The sequence below is a fragment of the Condylura cristata genome, unplaced genomic scaffold (assembly GCF_000260355.1).
Source record: "Condylura cristata isolate star-nosed mole 26May11 unplaced genomic scaffold, ConCri1.0 scaffold00017, whole genome shotgun sequence".
Taxonomy (NCBI): Eukaryota; Metazoa; Chordata; class Mammalia; order Eulipotyphla; family Talpidae; genus Condylura; species Condylura cristata.
In genome coordinates, this window is record NW_004567118.1 from 33,044,486 (window position 1) to 33,062,639 (window position 18,154).

The following is an 18,154-nucleotide window of genomic DNA, read 5'->3' on the forward strand; positions in this document are numbered from 1 at the left end:
GCCGCGCGAGCCGCTGTCATGGTAACGCGCCGGCTCCCGCCCCGAGGGCGCGAACCCGCATTGTGAGCGTCCCCAGCAAAGCCCTGCACGGCGCCGGGGCGCGTCCTGGAGCGGGTGACCGAGGGGGAAGTCGGGCGCGGCGCAACTGGCCTCGATTCAGCTAGACGTCCCCCAGGTTTCTTCTACCCGCTGGTTTTCCAGACGCGTCGGACCCAGGTCCTTTGAGCCTGGAGTCTGCACATCGGGAAGCCAGCGTTCGTCTTCTAACTTCCCTGCCAGCCTGGCGTCTTCAGGTGCAGAGGCTGAGGGAAGAGAAGTGGGAGCGCAACCCCTGGAACCCGAGGTCAGCCTAGTCCCGAGAGCTCGCCCCTCTAGGAGGCGTCAGGTCTCATCTGCCCAGTCCTGCAGCTATGTGGGAGGTGGGGGGCAGGTTGAGGAGCGGGACTTTGAGGGAGCCCGTGGTGAATAAATTGCCTTCTACGACCCTCGCCTTGTAGACTTGGGCAGCCTCACGAGGGAATTCAGGGCGATGAAAGGACGCCCAAAGTGAACACCTGCTGCTGCTGCTGCAAACCGAGGCGCTGCGAGCTCACATCTTGGTGAGAGGAGGGACTTAGCCCCCCTGGCTCGAATGGGGAGTCTTACATGTAATATTCCAAGTGATGCAACTTGATAGTGCAAAAGAATTGAACATTCAGGGAGCAAAACAGCCATCTGGGACCGAGAGCCCGAGTCTCGAGCCTCCACCCGGCCTTTTAAAGCCCCTGACCGCAGACGGCGTCACAGGAAAAGTTTCCGCGGCGGTTTCGCATAGACGCCAACACCGCGCTCTCTGAGGCTCGGGGGGGGGGAGGGGGGGCGCTCGCGAGGGGACGCGGGAGCCCCGCCCCCGAGGGAACCGGAAACGCACGGCCCGGCCGGAAGTGGCGCTGACACTACACGTGAGCGGAGCCATGGCGGCCCACCGCTCCGGGCCGCTAAAGCAGCAGAATAAAGCTCATAAAGGCGGGAGGCATCGGGGTCGAGGATCCGCGCAGCGTGACGGCAAGGGTGAGGAGAGAGGGGAGGGAGGGGAGGGAAAAGGCTGTTTAGTAGGGTTAGCTCTTTCTCCCCATGCCCAGGCTTGAGCTCAAACCGCCGGCCTGTGCCCAGGTGGGCGGGGAGGCGGTCTCCCTTCTTGACCTCCAAGTGCCAAGCCCAGGAGCCTTTTTCTGATTTAATTCTAGGACGCCTAGCACCGAAAACCCTCAGCAAGAAAGTGAGAAAAGAGCTCAGCAGGGTAGACCAGAGGCATCGAGCCAGCCAGCTCCGAAAGCAGAAGAAGGAGGCGGTGAGTGGACCGGGTTGGGGAATGCTGTGGCCTCACAATCCTTCTAGCTGGGAAAAGCAGTAAAGTAGAAAATATATCCCAGGGAAGCGACCAGTATGGATACTAACCCCAGAACACGTCAGGTGGCATGCACCTGACGTAAAAGTAAAGAGCATTCTTTACTTTGGTTCAAGTTCCTGCCGTCTTTCCCGGCATACATACTGTTTTTTACAAAAAAAGATGCTGATTGTGTGAGACATCTGTTCTGCTGGAAATAGAGTGAAGTCCTGAAACATTTAGATGTTCCCTAATCCTTCCTATTTTCAGGTTCTGGCAGAGAAGAGACAGCTGGGCAGCAAGGATGGCCCTCCTCATCAGGTACTGGTGGTACCTTTGCACAACAGGATTTCCTTGTCAGAGGCCTTTCGGCTGCTTCAAGACAGAGACACTGGAACAGTACATGTGAATGACTGGGGAAGCACCCCTAGCTTTATGCTGTTATGTCCCGTCCTGAAACATCGGTGGTTTTTCACATCAGCAAGACCAGGTCAGAGTTTACAAGATTATTTCCTCTCATTGTTTTGAGTAGAATTTTTTTTTAAGTGTAGTATGCTGATTTGAATATGTTCTTCCTTCTGATTTTGTCTTCTCCAGGCGATCTTCACACTGTGTTAGATATGGCCAAGGTGGCTGATACCATCCTCTTCCTTCTGGATCCGCTAGAAGGCTGGGACAGCACTGGAGATTACTGCCTCTCCTGCCTCTTTGCTCAGGGCCTTCCCACTTATAGTGAGTTGGGGTTATTGGAGGTCAGGGAAGGAAGTGAATCAGCATTTATTGTGCACCTATAATTTGCCAAACTCTGTCTAGTACTTCATGTGGGAATACAACAGTTTGTACTAGCTCGTATTCAGCTGATGGTGGATTATGCACCCATGGTCATTATTAATGTGGGCTGTTATTTACTATTTTTCTATTGAGGTGCTTTTCTACTTTGGGATCCCCTTTGCCTAGGGGAAGACAACGACTATGAAATTTGTTTTTACTGTGAATTATTTTAGGATAGCTGATGGGTTTCCCAGTGATTTCTCAGCCTACAACTGAACTGTTGACACCTGCTTATGAATTGCAGGGTCAATTTTCAAGGGACCTGAAGCAACAGGGCACAAAAATTCTTTTTCTTTTGTTCTCAGCTCTAGCTGTCCAAGGGGTTTCTGGCCTCCCACCAAAGAAACAAATAGATGTCAGAAAGAAGCTAAGTAAAGCAGTGGAAAAGCGCTTTCCTGATGACAAGCTCCTCCTGTTAGATACACAACAGGAGGCAGGGCTGTTACTCAGGCAGTTGGCTAACCAAAAGCAGCGACATATTGCCTTTCGAGATCGGCGCGCCTACCTGTTTACCCATGCTGCTGACTTTGTGCCTAGTGAAGAAAGTGATTTGGTTGGCACCTTGAAAATCTCAGGCTATGTTCGTGGGCAGGCTCTAAATGTAAATAGCTTGCTGCATATCGTTGGCCATGGTGATTTCCAGATGAAGCAGATAGATGCTCCGATGGACCCGTTCCCTTTAAATCCTAGAGTGATCAAATCCAAAAAGGACCGAGGCATGGCAATGGAGGTAAGACTAACGTTCTTGGAGACGGTGTTGTAGATTCACATGTAAGCTGCTACAGGATGGAAATTAACCTCAGAGAAACGAGTTTGCACACCTGAATAACTACAAGTCCTTAGGGGTGAGGTTAGTTCAAAGTAAGACTCAAATATGTCGATCTATCGCTTATTTGTTCCACACTTTGGAGGTACCTGGCACAGTCTTTGGCTCTTGATTTTACGTAAGATTCCCCTCCCCCCCCCACCCACACACTGTAAATCAGGAAAAAATAGCAAATCATCATGAAAAGAAAAGATTAAGAAAGTGTAGTTGAAGTACAGACCTGTTAGGGAAGATGAGAAGGGTGTGGTTGTAATTTATTGGTTGAAATGAGATGCAAGAATATCCTAGAAGGTGGAAACAAGATGAACTTGAGGCAGAGGGATAGATCAAGGAGTTTCTTTATAGAAGTGAACTTGATGGGGGTAAGGCATGTAAAGGAGAGGTCTCCATCCAAGCAGAGATATAGACTTAAAATGCTAGGAAATAGAAGCATCTGGAAAATCTTGACTGTTTATTCATTCAGCTTCTATTTGAGAACTATATTGTTTCCTTAATTTTCTAGCTTACTATATTAGATTTAGTAGATTCTTAGTGGATGGACTTGACAGACCATTTGCTTTTGGTTTTTCAGATCTGTGCTGATGCTGTAGGCGATATGGAGGAAGACATTAAGGTTCTGATGAAGGCAGATCCTGATAGACAAGAATCTTTGCAAACAGAAGTTATCCCAGATCCAATGGAGGGAGAGCAGACCTGGCCCACTGAGGAGGAGCTGAATGAAGCAAACGGTTGGTATTGATAGACCTGTAATCCATCTGATCTGGCATTATGGATTTTGTCTAGCTGCTCACAGGACCCTATAGGGCAGAGTGGAATGAGGGTGCATTTGCAGAGTCTGTCTTATCCCCCAAAATTGTATATTTACACTAAGCTAACATCAAGCACAGCTTTGATCCATTTCTTAAGATTACTTATTGTTTTCTAATTAACAGGATTTCATTATAAGTTTATTTAACTGTGTGTGTATTGCTAGTTTTGAGATAACAGAGTTAAACTTGGAAATAGACTGTTCGTAGTGATTTGCTAAAGTTGCCAATGTTAGCAATAACACTGTGTCTTACCTGGGTGAGAATAGCCAGAATAATAGAGGATAGAAGGTATATAATTTACTTGTTTGGACTTTTGTAGATTTCTTGAAGGAAAGATGCAAGGTGGTAAAGAAAGTCCCCAAAGGAACATCCAGTTACCAAGCTGAATGGATTTTGGATGAGGATAGTGAAAGTGGTGGGGACGATGAATATGATGATATAGAGCATGAAGATTTTATGGAGGAGGATTCTCAGGTAAGGAATGGGGCTACTTCTATATACAGTTCTGCATGCAAGAAGTTTCATTGTCATACTGACCTTGATGGATGTGTATGATCAGTTTCTTAGGACATTTTAGTTGCCAGGAATGAAAATTGTTCTATATCTCAGTCTCTATTAGAATTGATATTGGTTCGGATTAGGTATCTAGTAAAATTACTTTATTTTTTAGTGTAGAGCTGTGTATGGGTTTTTTTCCCCCCAAACTGTAATCCTTACTCTACAGGAGGAAAATAGTGAAGAAGAGGAGGAGGAGGAGGAATGTGAAACTGTAACTATAGGAGAGTCTGTGCGTGATGATCTGTATGATGAGAAAATGGATGAGGAGGCTGAAGAAAAAATGTTGGAGAAATATAAACAAGAAAGACTAGAAGAGATGTTTCCAGATGAAATAGATACCCCCCGCGATGTGGCTGCTAGAATTCGGTTAGTCAGCAAATCTAAAATCAGTGTGTTTTTATTTAAAACTTAAGAGCTCAGGGGCCTCTGGTGACGTAAGGGTTAAGTCTCAGTGCTATCACACTGTCACCACTGCCCGAGTCAGATACCTGGCCAGGGAGCTGACCCACATATGGCGCAGATCTCCCTGGCCTTTGCCTGTTCTGCTCCTCTCTCTATCTTTGGTGACTTCTTCCCCCACACCTCTGGCCTACACCCCAATTCTATGCATAAATAGATAAACCTTTAAAAATATATAAAACTTAAGAGCTCTGAACTATGTCAGTTGGTGTAAAAGAAGAATACTTGGTTTTTGTTCCTGAAGGGGCTAACATTCTACATGGGAGATAGGACATAACATGCAGGAAACCGTATGTAGAATCAAGTTCTAGACAGTACAGAGTAGTTTCGCAATACATTGATGATAAGGAAATTTTAGCAAATTTTTCTTATAAGGGCTGACATTCAGTTGAAGTATACAATGTTTAAAATTTGTTGGGAGTAGAATAGCAAGAATAACAGCGTGAAGATGTAGATGAGCATGTCTGCTCCAGAGGTGAGCTTGTTAAAGTTAGTTTATATTGAATATTAGAGAGGTAAGGCATTTATCAAGGACCTTGTTTGTTAGATGAAAAAGCCACTCCCTGATAGGCACCAGAGATGACTGTAAATACTCTGTCCTTTGTCAGTGAGAATCTAGGGTTTGTTTCTGAAATACTTGTTATTACAAGTTATTTTAGATTATGACCTTAACTTATGTTATTTTGAGAAACCATGATGAAGTTTTTGAGCTACAGCCTTAACATTTTAGAAGTGATTTGAATGAAGAAGTCATGTCACACAGATTTGACTATTAATGTTTTTAAAATCTCCTGTATTCTAGATTTCAGAAATACAGAGGTCTCAAGAGCTTCCGGACATCCCCGTGGGATCCTAAGGAGAACCTTCCTCGAGATTATGCTCGGATATTTCAATTTCAGAACTTCACTAATACTAGGAAACGCATCTTTAAAGAGATTGAGGAAAAAGAAGCTGAAGGGGCCGAGGTATTAGTCTTTCTTTGTTTTATAATTTGCTTTGTTTTGTGCTGTTCATAGCTGAATTAGAGGTGTTACAGAGTTGTTGACAAATGATAGAACAAACAACTATCAGATATTAACTGGAAAGGTTTAATATGGGTAGTTGAGGCATCTGTGAAAGGTAATTTGGAACAAGGGTGGACTTTAGGGTAGTTTGAGAGGCCTTTAAAATATTTGGAGAAATCCATCATTATTGAGACCTCACGCTTAACTGCGTGGCTTTGTTTTCTTCCGGCAGGTTGGCTGGTATGTCACACTTCATGTCTCTGCGGTTCCCGTCTCAGTGCTTCAGCACTTCAAGCAAGGCACACCTCTGATTGCATTTTCTTTACTGCCTCATGAACAGAAGGTGGGCGAGTATCTTGGAAGAAATGGGGGATTATGAGACTTTCTGAACTGTTTTGTCTGCCATTCTAAAATTTTATTTGTATGACTCATATCTTGCTCATTTAGATGCAAAGAAAAATTTCTTTTAGGGATAGGAATTGGAGAAGTCAATGATGGTTTTTCCCAACATGTCTGAACCTGTCTGAAGCATCTCAGTGATGCAGTCTCTGTGTGGTTCTGAGACTTCTCTGAGATAAGTTTGCTAGATCAGATTTTAACAAGGGCTGGCAGCCTTTAAAAAAAAAAAGGTGGTTTATAACAAGAGAGAGGTTAGTAGAAGATGAGAGCTCTGGCCTTTGATCAGTGTAAGGGTAGAGGAAGAAAGGGTTTGGAGGAATATACTTTTGAGCAGTGTGATGAGCAAATGATTTTAGGGCTACTAATTTTGTGGCAGATGTCGAGTTCTTATATGTTAGTCACAAATAAGTCATCAACACTCAGAAAACCAGCCTACATAACTCAAAAACCAGTTGCTGATGGAGGTTAAAGATGAATCTCTATCTTATCTATACTCTTCCACCATAAATTAGCATTGCCAGTTCTTAAAAGTGAAACTGAATCTGCTAGTTTTGTTTGCCTTCTTTCAAGTTAGACTGTTCATTTCATAGACAGTGGAGTTTATTTCCTACTTGCTTTCCAGATGTCAGTACTAAATATGGTGGTGAGCCGGCACCCTGGCAACACTGAACCCGTGAAAGCCAAAGAGGAGCTGATCTTCCACTGCGGGTTCAGGCGCTTCCGAGCCTCACCTTTATTCTCCCAGCACACTGCAGGTAATTGTTATGCTGAGGGGCTATGACTTTGAAGTAGGGGGCTTTGGTACAGAATGTAAAAGGCCTAGAGATTATTTTCAGTACTCTGGTTAGGAGCCAATGATGTTTTCATTCAAAATGTCTGAACCTGTCTGAAGCATCCCAGTGATGCAACCTGTGTGGTACTGAGGCTTCTTAACCATAAGTATTTGTTCCAGTGCAGGTTTTGAATAGAATTGGCAGCTTTATAAAATTTATGTGTTAATATGTGGAATCTTTGATAGCTGATATTCCATTAGCAGTGTTGGTAAAGGCAGGGGGTGGGCCACAGTTGGGTCCCCATATTTTGGCTTCTGAGATTTTGAGACTGGGTGAGAGTTAAGAGAGTAGTAACCAGGGACACTGTTGTGGCAAAAATGATTGTATCTCCTACATGTAGCGATGGGAAGGTGTGTTGTCCAGTGATGATGAGAGAGAATTGGGAAAAAAACAGTATTAATGGATGTAATTTTTCACCCATATGGGGATTAATTTTTCACCCATATGGGGATTAATAGCTCTTTCTTTAAAGTATTTTATTTCCCTATATCTTCAGTCTTTAAAAAGGGGGAGGGTGGGCCCTCCCTGGTGGGGCAGCGAGTAAGGACGCTGTACTGCAAGCTAGCTGCAGCTGCTTCAGTGCGAGTTCAAACCCGCTCCGGAGGTGACCCACATGGCGTGGCAGACCTCTCCTGACCCGCCTGCTGCTCCCCTCAGCAGTGTACTTCGTCGATCTGCCTGTTCTGCTCCCCACTCTACCTCTGGTGAATCTTCTCACCACCCCTGTACCTCTAGCTTGTACCCCATTTCTGTATGCATAAATAAATAAAATATATATATATATATATTTTTTTTTTTTTCAGTAAAATGCAAATATTCATTGGTGGGGGGAGGGTTTCATTGAAGATAAAAACAGAAGCTTGCCATAGTCTCAAGACATTTGTCCTGCCAGTTTTTGTTGGAACACAATCATGCTTCCTTTTTTTTCCAAATGTATTATCCTTGGCTGTTCTATGCTACAGTATCAGAATTGAATAGTTGCAACAGAGACATATGGCCATAAGATCTGAAATACTTACTATTTGGCCCTTTATAGAAAGTGACTGTCAATTATTGCCAAGACTAAGAGTTATTGATTTAGTGGAGATATTCTCTATTAAAGCAATGATTCTCAAGTGAGTGTCAGAATCACCTGGGGAACTTTTTCAAACCTCAGCTGTATAGTCCAAGCTCTGAGATTCTGATTCTAGTTGACAAGTCACTGGTAGGATTAGATTGTATCTTTTGGTTGTATTGAGACAAGAAAATATTTTGAGAGATAGTAAGCTAAAGAAACACAAGGTACCTTAGCTTTAAGAGTTGCAGTGATACAGCTTTTCATAGGCCTATTGTTTATCCATGGTTTTTCAAAACATTTTTGGTTTTTATTTTGTAACTCTATTATGGCAGCGGACAAACATAAATTCCAGCGATTCCTGACAGCTGATATGGCCCTGGTCTTGACAGTATATGCCCCAATCACTTTTCCTCCTGCATCTGTGCTGCTTTTCAAACAGAACAACAATGGTAAGTTGAGTTGACACAAGTGAACTGGTTTGCATGTCCTTTAATAAATAGGTTTGACACTGTTTTCTGCATTTAGATTTGGGTGCCACATGTATGAAGAAGGTAATGATGGTTTTCAAAATATCCCAGTCTCAACTCTACAGGGGTTCTAAGGCTAGAATGACAGATGAATTTTTCCCTGCTTGCAAACCATGGCTAATTAGTGGGGCTTAGAGGGCTGTATTTAGGATAGGTTCTGGGTAGGTTCAGCAGAAATAACATTTAGTGATATTAGCCATTGACCCAGGCGGGCATTCTTACTTTTAAGATTTTCTCAGAAGCTCTGTCTAGGGCTTTAAATGGACTAGAGCAACAGGTGGAGGCTTTGGCCTATAGATTCCTGAAGAGCTTTTCTGCTTTTGCCCCTTAGGAATACACAGCCTCATTGCTACAGGTCATCTATTGTCAGTGGATCCCGACAGACTGGTCATCAAGAGAGTTGTTCTGAGTGGTCATCCCTTCAAAATTTTTACTAAGACGGCAGTAGTACGTTACATGTTCTTTAGTAGAGGTAGGTGTGAATAATGGGATTGGATTGCCTTTGTGGGGTACAAGTTTGGTTTATATTTGCGGGTGGATGTTTCATTTTGGTCTTCTATGTGTTTCATTCTCAGAGGATGTGCTGTGGTTTAAGCCAGTGGAACTAAGAACAAAGTGGGGCCGAAGGGGGCACATCAAAGAGCCTTTAGGTAAGAGAGCGGAGATCTGGGATCTTGTCTAGATTTCCCCATTAAATGACTGTTGGGTTAGAAAACCACTGCTTTAAACGTTCCTGTCTTAATGTAACCAACTTCATCTATTTTCTTTCTAGGTACTCATGGCCACATGAAGTGCAGTTTTGACGGGAAGCTAAAATCTCAGGATACAGTATTGATGAACCTCTATAAGCGAGTTTTCCCCAAATGGACTTATGATCCATATGTACCAGAACCAGTACCTTGGGTGAAAAGCGAGGTTTCTTCAGCAGTACCTGAAGTGGATATGGAGTAATGGATTCTATGGACTTCTGTCTCATTGCTACGACCTGGCATGCTAGGAATAGGAGCCTGCAGGTTGCGATTGGGCAAACTCTGTTTTCTACTTTAACCTGAAGGTCTGCTGCCCCTTTCTGCAAAAGGCTTCTTGACCATGACAGGGTAGTTCAGTAGAGTATGTATATTTTTCTATTGCTACTTATTCCAAAAAATGTATTAAATCCAAAAAATGAAATATCCACTCTCTGTAAGAATTTTGAAAGCTGTTGAAAAGGGAAAGATGAGAAAGTAGCCAGAAAACAAAATTTCCAAGTGTCTAGAGCCCTGAACCCCATCTCTTCCTTTTGAATACATCACATAGTAAGTGATTGGTAAGGAGCTGGCTTTTCAGCCTGCTTCACCCAGGTTAGGGAAGTCAAGTCTACATTTCCACCACTGAGCACAATGCAAATGTTCTTTACTTCTGGTGAAACGGTTTGAAAATGCTGAGACAGCACAGCAGCCACTCCAACACCAGCTGTCGGTTCAATGAGCAGTTTCATCCTCTCCCACACTAGCTGGGTTGCATGCTGTTGGTACAGAGGGAGCAAGAATTAGTGAAATGAGAGCAAAGAAAGCACCTAGTTAGTTGGCCTTTAAAGTTTAATACCAGGTGAAGATAGATGCCCAGTGTAGATTTTCTTACTGTTACATGCATGTGCTTGCCAGTGTAGAGTGGGGCTTTTTCCCCTCTAGTTTAACTCTGCTTCTGCTTTCAAAAGAGGGTGTCTTAATACACACAGGGCACTGTCCCACCTGCCCTGCCAGTCACAAACACAGGTCCCCAGTGGGTCACTTGCTAAGAAGTTTCTCCATTCTGTTACTTCCTTTCCCTTTGGAATCTCACCTTAATTTCATCCTCTGTGACAGTGAAGACATCATCCACAAGGTCCCTTATAATAGGCCAGGTATTTAAACCAACACTAGACTTGACACCATCTGCTACGGTTTCTGGAGGATGCATGTTAGGAATCAGTTCCCCTTTCAGTTTGGACTGGTAGCAGTCATCAGCATTTAAGGGCTCAGCAGCATATATCTTCACACTAGGTTTCAGAGCCTGGGAAGACGAATATTAAAAATAGCTCACAGCTAGCCATAGCATTTGCCTGCATGCCTGCAGTCAAATACACAGTAAATGTAACATTATCCAAATATAATCCTTTGCTTTGATAAATGTGATAAAAATATGACCTTTAAATTTAAGCACTTTAAATTGTATTCCCATACAACAACTAGTTGCCTAGTTGTTCTATCGGAAACTTGGGAAAGCAGTAGTCCCTGGCTTGGCAGATAGATTGGTAAGATGGAATTCAGGAAAAGAACTGAGGATGTCGCCGAAAACTTTACTATCAAGTTGAGGGGCAAGAGTAGTAAGACAGGGGCCCTCCCTGTGGTGCAAGGGTTTATTTAAAGCACAGCACTAAAGATATCTGTAGCCACTGCAGCACTGAGTTCAATCCCTGGCCAAAAAGGTGACCCATGTGGTGTGGCAGACTTCTGACCCACCTGCTGCTCCCCTCAGCAGTGTATTTAAGTAGACCTGCCTGTTCTGCCCCCCACTCTGTCTCTGGTGAACCCTCTCATTCCTCGACTCCACACCTCTGACCTGTACCCCAGTTTTTGTATGCATAAATAAATAAATCTTCCCCCAAAAGGAGTAGTGAGACAGAAGGATCTTCATCTGAAGGGCAAGGGATGAGAAAGGGAAGCTGAACAAGTATCCCCAGTGTACATTGTCAAATAAAATGCTCTACTCATGGGACGGAAAGTCTTCCATAACCTGTTCTCTTACCTTTATTGTAATAGCAATTCCAGCAACCATTCCTCCTCCTCCCACAGGTACCACCAGTGCATCTACCAAAGGAACCTTTAATGAAAAGAATATAAAATGTAAACTTCATAAGCAGTTTTATGTATACATGTAATCAATTGTACAGTCAAACAAAAGCTGTACCAGTAGCTAAACAAGAACCATGTGTTTACCTGGTTCAGCACTTCAACTGCAATTGTCCCTTGTCCAGCTATCACTGCAGGCTCTTGGTTTGGATGTACCATGATGCCTTCTGTTTCTTCCATAATTCTTTTTGTAACATTCTCTCTGGACTGGAAGAGCACATTAGTTTACTTGGTTCCTGTTTACTAGCGTTAACAACCAGTTGGGTTTGGTCATTTGACATTGTATTGACCATCTGCTTTTTTTAAAGGCTTTGTTGGGGTATTGGGCATATAAGAATGAACAAAACAGTCCCTGTGCTCATTTTAAGTTTCATTCTAATGTTGATGGGGCAGTTATAAGTAAACATGTGGTATGTGTAAGTGCTATGGAGGGAGGTGAATTTTACGTAGTTATGCAGGAAGGGCCTCTGGTGAAGTAACATTTTAATAAATTTGAATTAAGTCCTGTGGATCTGTATATTCCTGGAAGCAAATAAAAGTAGGAAGTGCTTGGCCTTTCTAAGAACTAAGTGTAGTTTGCTTGGAGTGTTTGGGAAAGAATAACAGTGGAAGATGAAATCAGTGGTAGGAATGAGCCAGGCCAGTTCATCTCAACCTTAGATGATAACAAGTGACTTTTACTGTATATGAAATGGGTAACCATTGGAGGATTTTGAACTGACAAAAGACAAATTCTAATTACTACATGGATAACTGGTTGTTCTGAAAATGAGCAAGGGTGATAACAGACCAGATAGGCCACTGAATCTAGGGGAGAGCTATTTGAGTCTAATGGTAGATTATGGAAGTTTTGGGAGAAGTAGAACTAAACTGTGGATATAGGATATGAGCTAATAGGAATCAAAGGTCATCCCCAACACTGAACACTTAGGAAAAATTGCCATTTACTAAGATGGGGAAGACTGGATAAGGAGCAGTACAAGGAATAAGATCAGGAGTTTGGTTTTAGAAAGTAAGCTTGAGATGCTTACTGAGCTACCTAAGTGGGATCGCTTGTATATTTGATACCCATGTTGGGGTTAAAGTCCAAGGTCAAAGGTAGAATGTAGGTGATACAACAAAAAGGCTAAGGAGATCATCTGAGTGTAGATAAAGGTTGGGTATGCCAGTATTTCAAGAAGAGAAAACGAAGGGAGACAAGTGGCCAATGAGGAAGAAAAGTTTAATTTGATAACGAAAGCAACAGTGAAGTTGCTTTCTTACCTCATCACTCTGTTCACTGTATACTATAGAGGCTCCATAGGCTTGTATTGCCAGTTTTTTACAGTTGGGAGCTGTTTGGGGCACCACAATATAAGCAGGAATTCCTGGGAGGGAGAAACATTTAAAGCAAGAACAATTTAGGATAGAAACTTATGCTCAAAGACAAAAGAGATGGGAAGACACTCCATGTTTAGGAACTGGATGAGTCAATATAGGCAAAATAACTTCAAAGATTGAGATTATTAAAAGGTTAATATTGATATATGGTGCCATAAAAGGTCTCAAGTAGCTAAAGCAATCCTGAGAAAAGAGAACAATGGATATATCATGTCATCTGATTTTAAATTGCATTTAAAAGCAATGGTATTTAAAACTATGGATTTGGAATAAAAAAGGCACATGGATGAAAAGAACAAAATTGGAAGCATAGAAATTGTGCATATATCAGTAATTTATGATAAAGGAGAATAACATGGTTCTGGGAAAACAAGATGGCCACACATAAGAATGAAGTTATATCACTTTTAACTCTGTGTACAAAAATAAATTCAAAATTAAAGGCATATATATAAAACCTGCAACAATAAAACAGAAGAAAACATTAGCAATGGTTCATGGCATCAATGGTAAAGATGTCTAGAAGCTCCACTCCTAAAGCAAGGGAGATAAAAGCAAAATTAAACAATTGGGATTATCTCAGATTAAAAATCATATGGTGAAAGAAAATAAAAGATTAAAAAGACAGTTTGCTGAATGAGAGAAAATATTCACACATTACACATCCATCAATAGGTTAATACCAAAGATCTTAAAGAAAAGGCAGTAATAAACTCTAGTAAATGGGTAGTGGATCTGAATAGACAGTTCACTAAAGAGGTTGCCCAGAGACAGAATTATGGAAACGTTTTATCATCTCTTTTAATAAGGGAAATGCAGGTAGAAACCTGTAGGTGGGACATATTTAACAAGACCCTCAATAATAAGTGCTGGAGAAGATGTGGAGACAGGAGCCCTAATAAATTGTTGGTGAGAATGCAAACTGGTGCAGCCATTTTGGAAAGTAATTTGGACTGATTTTACAAAACAAACTGGAAATAGCATATGGCCTAGCAATCTCATTTCGGAAATCTAGAGAACATGAAACTATCAACTCAAAAAATTATATGTTCTAAATGTTTATTACAGCATGACCATAGCTAGGACATAGAAACTTTAGTTTCTACTGATAGAGGAGTGAATTAAGATTTGTATATTCACACAGTGAAATATTGTTCAGTCATAAGGAAAGATGCAGTGTTAACAACAGATAGCAAAACAAAGAGTTTGAGGGAATCACGTCTAATAAATCAGAATGACAGAAAAATATTGGATATTTACATAGACAAATCAACAACGAAAAAATACTTGGGGGGATCAAACTGTTGGAAACTAAGAGAAAGTGAGGTGTCTGAGGTTAAGAATGAAGGGGAGGGTAAAAATGACAGGAATGGTGGTGGGGAACAAATTCCGTGAAAAATATGTTTTTTAAAAACCTGTTTAGTTTGCTTGTAATCAAAAGCTACACCAGTCTGAAAGAAAGGATACTTTTCCTGGGCTCTCGCTGGTGGCTCAACAGTTAAAGTACAGCACTGTAAAGCTACCCCAGCCACTGTGCCATGAATTTGATCCCTGGCCAGGGAGGTGACCCATATGGCATGGCAGACCTCTCCCAACCCACCCACTATTCTCTTCAGCAGTGTACTTCATCAATCTGCCTATTCTGCTCCCCACTCTGTCTCTGGTATATTTTCTCACCACCACCCCCACACCTCTGGCCTGTACCCCAGTTCTATATGCATAAATAAATAAACCTTAAAAAAAAAAAGGATACTTTTCCATTCCTTTCTGATTATCCTATCAAGTACCTTGAGACATGAATCAAGTACCTTCCAACTTAGCAGCATAGGCAAGAGCCTGGCCATGGTTCCCACTACTGTGAGTGACAACAGCTTTGGGCTTCTCTTCTGAAGTGGCAGGAATCAAGCCTCTGATTGCATTCAGGGCCCCACGAATCTGGAAAAGATGGATGGTAGATTAATGCATTGACTTAAAAGTGTCTTTTCAAAAACCATGAAGCTTTTCTAGATTTTCTTGTCCTAACACTGCAGATGAAATTTAGCACTAAGTCTTAACTGATTCTGCCTCCCAAATATTTCACGTCTTTTTTCTCCACTACCTTGGTAAGACTTCATTTTCAACTTCATACCTCAAGGATCATTCTTCTCTAATGTTTTCACTAGATTATGAAAGTGATATTTTCCAAAACAAATGCCTCATTATCTCCTTTATTAAGGCTATTTATCTTTGTAAAACAAAGTACAATTCCTACGCAAGTTGCAGCCTTTCTGAAACACATCTATCACTGTTGTGACCATCCTAACTTACCTCTAGTTTCCCTTCCACCTGCTTAGCTTATTCCCCTGTACCTCTGAGCATGCTGATACTTCTATCTGTAGTTCTTTACCTCACTATTTCCTGCTTGTGCTAAAAGTACTCATCCTGTATAACTTTGATCAAACATCACTTGTTTCAACTTCCTTGATCTTCTAGGCAAAAAATAACACTTCATTCTGTGTTATTCCATGACACATTGTCATCTCTTAAGACACTTCTTCTCAAACTATTTGTGGACCAGCCTGACTTGTTTTGTAAGTAGGATGATGACTACTGTGTATATGTGCAATATAGTTACTGAAAATAGGTACTGCATGTGTGATGAATGAATAAACCACAGTTGAAGCAAGAGCAAAGAGAACAGTTTCTGTATTTTTATGAAAGATCTCCCAGTTAATGGGTGGAAAGAAGGGTAGCTCCTTAAAATCCTAAAGTGACCACTTTACAGGTACTAATACCTGTCATGCACAAGCTAAATGTAGCTCTCAGATTATTACCTGAAAGGATCTTAAGGCTCAATCATAGGTCAGAAAATTCTGGTGAAGAGTCAACACAAAGAAGGGGCCTTCCTAGTGGCACAAGGGATTAAGTCTCAGCACTATGAAGCTGTCAGCAGCCACTGCAGCAGGGGTTAGATCCCCTGCCAGGGAGCTGACCCACATGGTGCAGCAGACCTCTCCTGTGTTGCCCGCTGCTTCCCTCAGCAGTGTGGTTCAGTCATTTTGCCTGCTCTACTCCCCACTCAGTCTCTGGTGAATCCTCCTATCCCTCCTCTGGCTCACGCCACAGCTCTTGTATGCATACATAAAATAAATTTTAAAAAAGAATCTACACAAAGCCTATCTTTATGCATAGGAAGGAAATTCATGTATTATGTGGAAAAAGCTTATGTGAGGGTTTAGCTAAATTTAGATCTGTTATATTCATAAACTATCAACTTATAACTTATTGTTATAAGTTGACTCAAAGTGAATGCTTAAACGTGGGGATATATACAAGGTGATCACACTAGCCCATTTGCCTGCAATTGTCCCAATTTATGCCTTAATTTAATCACTAGAAGTACCCCCATTACTTCATTCTCAAAATGTATTTGAATCAATTATATGGAATATAATTTCATGAAGAATATATAATTATTTTATGAAATATAATATTCTTATAAAGAATAAATTATATGGAATTTTAAGATTGTATAAAAGTGGCCTGCCAAAGCAAAATATATTCATTTACTTCTCCCTACTTTGCTGGGTAGTCAGGAGGATAAATAAATTTTATGTGGAAGGAATTCAAAAGATAAGCAATATACCATCAAAAGTATATTACCTTAAAAGATCCAGTTTTCTGGAAGAGTTCACATTTGAAGAAAAGATTGCGCCCTGTTACTTGATTCAAAATGGAGCTTGTTAGCACTGGTGTGAGGTGGATAAAATCTCGAATGTTGACATGAGCTTTTTCAACATCAGCAAAGGAGATGCAGTACTGAGCACACATGGTTCTGAAACCTAGGAATAAGAAAGGAGTCAAAGCAAACCCTGAGACAAGGTGGTTAATGAAGATTTTGAAAATGCAGATCTAATGTACAAAACCAAGAGTGAATCATGATGTAAACTATGAATTTAACCCCTGGTGGTGCAGGGGTTAAATCTCAGCTCTATCAAGCTATCACCAGCCTCTGGAGCCTGGTGGTGGGGGTGGGGGGTGACCCACGTGGCATGGCAGACCTCTCCTGTCTCGCCCACTGCTCCCTCAGCAGTATATTTCGGTAGATCTACCTGTTCTACTCCCTATTTTGTCTGGTGAGTCTTTTCACTTCCTGCCTCTTTCACCTACACCCCAGCTCCTGTATGCATAAAGAAATAAAAGTAAATCTTGGCCCTCCCTGGTGGCGCAGCGGGTTAAAGCGCAGCACTGAGAATCTGAAGCCACTTCCGCATGAGTTCGATTCCCGCCTGCCGCCTGCCCCGGAGGAGACCACATGGCGAGCCAGATCTCTCCTGACCCGCCCGCTGCTTCCCTCAGCAGTGTACTTCGTCAATCTGCCTGTTCTGCTCCCCACTCTGTCTCTGGTGAAGCCTCTCACCGCCCCTGAGCCTCTGGCCTGTACCCCAGTTCTGTATGAATAAATAAATAAATCTTTAAAAAAAAAAAAAGTAAATCTAAAAAACAAACAACAACAAAAAAACTGAATATCAAGTGATTATGATGTGTCAGTGTAGGTTTATCAATTACCACCACTCTCCACACTCTCATAGGGAAGATGTTGATAAAGCAGAAGACAATGTATGGGGGGGGGGGGTAGAAGGTGTATGGGACATCTCTGTACTTTCCCATGAACCTTAAATTGCTCTAAGAAAATAAAATCTTAATTGAAAAAATTTTAAACATGTAATCCAGGAAATAGACCCAGGACCTGTGGTGGTTATGTGGGAACTGTCCTCATCACTGGGGCTCCTGATTCCCTCTATGGTGCAGCAGACCTCTCCTGTCTCCCTTGCTGCTCCCCTCAGTAGTGTGTTTCAGTCAGCCCACCTGTTCTGTTCCACACTCTGTCTCTGGCAAACCCTCTTGAACCCCTGGCCTACACCCCAGTTCTTATATGCATAAATAAGTAACTTTTTAAAAAAGTATTTATAAGGGAAAAATTGCCCATATTATCATCTTAATAAGTTAACTTTTCATTTTCTATTTCCTAGTTTTTTAATACACACATATAACATCAGTTAAAAATCAGATATTGGGCCCTTCCTGGTGGTGCAACTAGTTAAAATACAACACTATGAAGCTATCTGCAGCTACTGCAGCATGAATTCAATTCCTGGCTAGTGAGGTGACCCACATGATGTGGCAGACCTCTCCTGACCCACTTGCTGCTCCCCTCAGCAGTGTATTTCAGTAGATCTGCCTGTTATGTTCCCC

At 42.0% G+C, this 18,154-nt stretch overlaps 2 protein-coding genes across 4 annotated transcripts in view; one reads left to right on the forward strand and one right to left on the reverse strand.

Moving 5' to 3' along the window:
• Positions 1-191: 191 nt before the first annotated feature.
• TSR1 (TSR1, 20S rRNA accumulation, homolog (S. cerevisiae)) lies at positions 192-9,637 on the forward strand. Of its 2 annotated transcripts, XM_012726424.1 has the most exons (16): positions 192-343; positions 498-599; positions 1,227-1,330; positions 1,637-1,856; positions 1,964-2,098; positions 2,503-2,927; positions 3,595-3,751; positions 4,152-4,306; positions 4,557-4,756; positions 5,652-5,814; positions 6,086-6,196; positions 6,875-7,007; positions 8,475-8,591; positions 9,001-9,141; positions 9,245-9,319; positions 9,442-9,637. In XM_012726424.1, the coding sequence occupies exons 4-16, from the start codon at positions 1,802-1,804 to the stop codon at positions 9,618-9,620; spliced, it is 2,046 nt and encodes a 681-aa protein (XP_012581878.1). In that variant the 5' UTR covers positions 192-343; positions 498-599; positions 1,227-1,330; positions 1,637-1,801; the 3' UTR covers positions 9,621-9,637. The 2 variants fall into 2 exon arrangements, with proteins under 2 accessions (XP_012581878.1, XP_012581877.1); XM_012726423.1 differs by lacking the exons at positions 192-343; positions 498-599 and adding an exon at positions 951-1,050.
• A 303-nt stretch (positions 9,638-9,940) lies between these two features.
• SRR (serine racemase) overlaps positions 9,941-18,154 on the reverse strand; it is an 18,002-nt gene continuing 9,788 nt past the window's right edge. Inside the window, exons 3-9 of one of the 2 annotated variants that reach the window (XM_012726425.1) lie at positions 16,562-16,740; positions 14,728-14,854; positions 12,803-12,906; positions 11,627-11,746; positions 11,436-11,510; positions 10,491-10,700; positions 9,954-10,173 (exon numbers count right to left, since the gene is read on the reverse strand). In XM_012726425.1, the coding sequence (XP_012581879.1) occupies positions 9,958-10,173; positions 10,491-10,700; positions 11,436-11,510; positions 11,627-11,746; positions 12,803-12,906; positions 14,728-14,854; positions 16,562-16,729 (1,020 nt within the window). In that variant the 5' untranslated portion in view covers positions 16,730-16,740 and the 3' untranslated portion in view covers positions 9,954-9,957. Of the gene's footprint in view, positions 10,174-10,490; positions 10,701-11,435; positions 11,511-11,626; positions 11,747-12,802; positions 12,907-14,727; positions 14,855-16,561; positions 16,741-18,154 lie in introns of those variants that run through there. The other variant, XM_012726426.1, reaches the window with a different exon arrangement.